This window comes from Physeter macrocephalus, chromosome 11 (genome assembly GCF_002837175.3).
Source record: "Physeter macrocephalus isolate SW-GA chromosome 11, ASM283717v5, whole genome shotgun sequence".
Classification (NCBI taxonomy): Eukaryota; Metazoa; Chordata; class Mammalia; order Artiodactyla; family Physeteridae; genus Physeter; species Physeter macrocephalus.
The window spans coordinates 65,944,445-65,948,892 of record NC_041224.1 but is presented as its reverse complement, the minus strand read 5'-3'; the positions used below and the strand labels follow the sequence as shown (position 1 = coordinate 65,948,892).

The window sequence follows — 4,448 nt, the reverse complement described above, 5'->3', positions numbered from 1 at the left end:
AACCTCTAACTAATTCTTTGACAGTCAGTCCAAACACCCCTTCCTCAGAAAAGTTTTCCCTGACCTAGGCCCTCACCTCAAGCCTGGGCTGGGCTTCTCGCCCTGCTGCTCCCTCACTGCAGTAACTGCCTGGCACCCCTCCATGGCAGGGATCAGCACTGGCTCGTCTCTACCCCAGGAGCTGGACCCAGGCCCGGTATATACATGCTCAAGGCTCAGTCACCGCTCACAGAACGGAGGAGTGTCTCTTCAACTAAAACTGCCACAAGTATTCAAGCCAGGTGGTCAGCGGAGCCAGGCCGTGGTCACTGGGGGCAGGAGCGGAAGCCACAGGGACAACTGCCCTTGCTGGGAGCATCCTCTCCTGTCACACTGCCACGCCCCAGCTGTTCCTGGAGCAAAGCAGGCCAAGTGGGAAGGGCCTCCAGAGAGCAGAAGAAAGCTCAGCGTCCAAAGTAACTAAGAAGCCATGTGAACATCACGAGTGGGGAAGACTGACCTGAAGGCTGGGCTGCCCGGAGGCCTGCAGTGCATGCTGTAGAGCTTGGCTGAAGAGATCATTGGTGATGGGCGTCCCTGACTGGACGCCGGATGACACTGGGGAGGTCCCTGAGGAATGGCCCTAGAGACAAACCAGGGTCAGCGCCACGCTCAGAGACACCTCAGTCTCCCAGCACATACCCACTGCTGTCACATCACCCCAGCGTGCCCCCAGGTGCCCCACGACTGCCTCCCAGCAGGGGCCTGCATGAGACAACCACACAGAGGTACCCAAAAGCTATGTGGGCAGGAAAGGTTCTGTTCTCTTTTGCTCCAGGGAGATGGAATGGAGCCCCCGACCTAGCCTAGGACCCAGCACTGGGAGAGATGGCCTTGGAAGCTGGAGTGACCGTCACCAGGAATGCTTAAGCCTGTGATGTCTGGCCACTTTCAGGGACAAGGAAGGGTATACTGTGTGATGGGAGGTTCTTCCAAAGTGCTGGCAGGAGTTAATCAGGCCCGTGATGAACCCCAGACTTCTAAGCCCTAAAGGATGGTGACGGGAGGTCGCCTGAGCTGCAGCAGAAAACCCACCAGGGCTCCAGGTAGAGTTCGGCTCAGAGCAGATCTAGCACCAGGATCATCAAAGGTAAATCCATTCTACCACTGGGACCTTCTCCCTTAGGGGCCTGGCCTTGATCTTCCCGCCCTCTCTCCATACCTGGGTGCCAGGAGTTGGCGTGTGAGAGCTGCTCTCCGGAGTGCTGGCCAGGGCCAGGGCAGTGGCCAGCTCGCTCTGGGTGATAGGCCGGGGCCCGGCAGCTCCACTGTACCCCAGGGAAGCTGGGCGGGAGCTGGGTGTGCTGCTCGAGGGCGTGGACCTGGCGCTCTGAACAAGAGAGGCACCAAGAATCAGGGAGGCAGCCCTGTGACGTTCTCAGATGAACCCCAGCCCCGCTCCAGGAACAGTTCTTGGGGAACCTCCCCAAGCTGCCAGGTTCAGACAGCAATAGTATGACATCGCTGGGTCACCAACGGGCCTCCGATCACCTCCCAGCTGGGGCGTGCCAGGTCCCAGGGAGGGGTGCAACCCCAGCACCATCTCCCCCAAATGGCAGGCAGCCAGGCCACTTACTGGGTGAAAGTCATCCTCATCATCAGAGAGCCCTTCAAACAGGAAGCCACCTGGAGGAGGGAGAACAGATTTCAGGAGGAAGAACAGAAAGGCACAGGCGCAGCCCCAGAATCTCAGCTCTAGTTACTCTCCAAATTCATATTTTCATCTCTCCCCTTGGAAAATTACAGGACAGATGCACTCCTTGACTCAAACTGAGAGTTCCCGAGGAACGCCCTCTGCCAGCACTATACATAGCTGCTGAGTAAAGCAAACCCCTGGACCACTGCCCGCTCCCGAGGGGGCCTGCGTTCCACTGTCCTGGGGCTCACCTGGCATATCGCGGTACGAGCTGGAGGGCATGCCCCGGGAAGAGGAGTCGGCCCTGTGCTGTGGCTACTGGCTGCCGGCAGACTTTGAGCCTTTCAGCTCTCTCTGGCGTGGCAGCTTGCACGCTCACACACTCACCCAGACCCACACACTCCCCTCTCCGTAGGGACAGCCCGGGACCCGCAGAGCCATTTGCACGCACTTCCTGCGGCGCCGCACACTCCTCACTCACCCAGGCAGCATCTAATCTTGCGCCCTGCCACTTGAGCCACACTTCCCACCTTTCCAGATAGCAGAATATAAAATATATTTCTAATTTGGTATACAAAATATCAATTTGCAGAGACATGGATGGACCTAGAGACTGTCATACAGAGTGAAGTAAGCCAGAAAGAGAAAAACAAATATCGTATATTAATGCATATATGTGGAATCTAAAAATATGGTACAGATGAAACTTTTTGTAGGGCAGTAATAGAGACGTAGACGTAGAGAATGGACATGTGGACACAGGGGGGGAAGGGGAGGGTGGGACGAACTGGGAGATTAGGTTTGACATACCATGTGTAAAATAGATAGCTAGTGGGAATCCCCTCTTTTCTTGAGAACTAGGATTCTCAGTGTGGAAAAGGAAAGAAATATGTAATATACAAAAGGTTACATAAACCCCTGTAATCTTGAATTTGAAGTAGCAGTATAAATTATTTCTATTTCTATCTTTATAAGCATAAATCTATATATAGATATAGATCTAGCTCTCTCCCTAGCTCTCTCCACTGAAGCAGCTTAGAAATAATGACCAATCCAGTAGAAATAAGCATCCCTAGTGCCCAGATTTTGGTCTTGAAATTCAATTTCCCACTAAAACCCATCTGAGCTTTTAATTAAAAAAAATTTTTTTTATTCCCCCCCACCTCCCGTCCCCTTTAGAGTTGATCAGACTCTAATCCAAGTGTAGAGATGTATGCTCAGGCTATGAAGCTCAGTACTTTGAGAACTGCCCTGAATGTTCAATTTGGCCCTGGGTTAACCTCAGCCGGTTGGATCCCTAGAATCTCTGGTTCATTGAGGGGTGAAGGTTTGTTCACATGTGAACCTGGAAATGCAATTCAGTTTGGACCTCTTAGTGTACTGTACCCTTTAAAAAGATTTTTTTTTAAATTGGGGTATAGTTGCTTCATTTATTTTTTATAAATTTATTTATTTTATTTATTTATTTTTGGCTGCGTTGGGTCTTCGTTGCTGCGCGGGCTTTCTCTAGTTGCGGTGAGCAGGGGCTACTCTTCCTTGCAGTGCATGGCCTTCTCACTGCGGTGGCTTCTCTTGTTGTGGAGCACGGGCTCTAGGCGCGCGGGCTTCAGTAGTTGTGGCTCATGGGCTCTAGAGTACAGGCTCAGTAGTTGTGGTACATGGGCTTAGTTGCTCTGCGGCATGTGGGATCTTCCCGGACCAGGGCTCGAACCCGTGTCCCCAGCGTTGGCAGGCGGATGCCTAACCACGCGCTACCAGGGAAGCCCTATAGTTGCTTTATTTATTTATTTATTTTTATAAAGATTTAATTTTATTTATTTTTGGCTGTGTTGGGTTTTCGTTGCTGTGCGAAGTCTTTCTCTAGTTGTGGCGAGTGGAGGCTACTCTTCCTTGCGGTGCACGGGCTTCTCCTTGTGGTGGCTTCTCTTGTTGTGGAGGATGAGCTCTCGGTGCGCGGTCTTCAGTAGTTGTGGCACACAGTCTCAGTAGTTGTGGCTCGCGGGCTCAGTAGTTGTGGCTCGTGGGCTTAGTTGCTCCACGGCATGTGTGATCTTCCCAGACCAGGGATCGAACCTGTGTCCCCTGAATTGGCAGGCGTATTCTTATCCATTTCGCCACTGGGGAAGTCCCCATCTGAGCTTTTTGAAGAAATGGCTCATTGTTGTGTTTGGGGCAGGAAATGTAAAGATGAGCCTGGAACTCTTGTCATGCAAGATAGTAAGGAAATGATCAGAAAATTTTAGGTTAAGTGTTAAAATGACTCAGCCACAAGTTGAAGAGGCTCCACTGTGATGGTTACCATGGATTTCAATATAAGCAAATGCAGGTAAAAATATTGTGGAAAATGGAGCCATTTTGGAGAAGAAAGGTAAAATTATAGAGGAGGGGAAGACTAGAAAAGAATATGTAAGGTTAAATTGGGATTTGAAGTATTGGTATTAGAACATATGTAATAAACTATACTCCAACAAAAATTAATGGAAAGAACATATACATATTATTTCATATATGTAACATATATACAAAACAGAAATATAGATGAATGGGTTTGTGTGTGTAAATATGTATTTCATAGGTCTATCCACTGAGAGGAACTGGAAATAATGACATCTCAGTGACAATAAACACACCCAGACTTGGATTCTAAATACTATTCACCACTAAAAGGAACCAAATCTGTTTGGATTAATGACTGATATGACAAACTTTGTGAAAATCTCCCAAATAATTTATGAAAACAACAGTGAGGTGATCAGTCTCCACCTTCCTGGGA

The 4,448-nt window shown here is 49.8% G+C and overlaps 1 protein-coding gene across 1 annotated transcript; it reads right to left on the bottom strand.

The window, feature by feature from the left end:
- Window positions 1-305: 305 nt before the first annotated feature.
- On the bottom strand, window positions 306-1,968 carry LOC102981669 (ubiquitin-like protein 7). The gene is made up of 5 exons (XM_007113753.4): window positions 1,927-1,968; window positions 1,616-1,665; window positions 1,202-1,369; window positions 500-622; window positions 306-392 (listed from the first exon to the last, which is right to left on the bottom strand). Exons 1-5 carry the CDS (start codon window positions 1,955-1,957, stop codon window positions 306-308), a joined length of 459 nt encoding a protein of 152 aa, XP_007113815.2. The 5' UTR covers window positions 1,958-1,968.
- Between the last annotated feature and the right edge of the window lie 2,480 nt (window positions 1,969-4,448).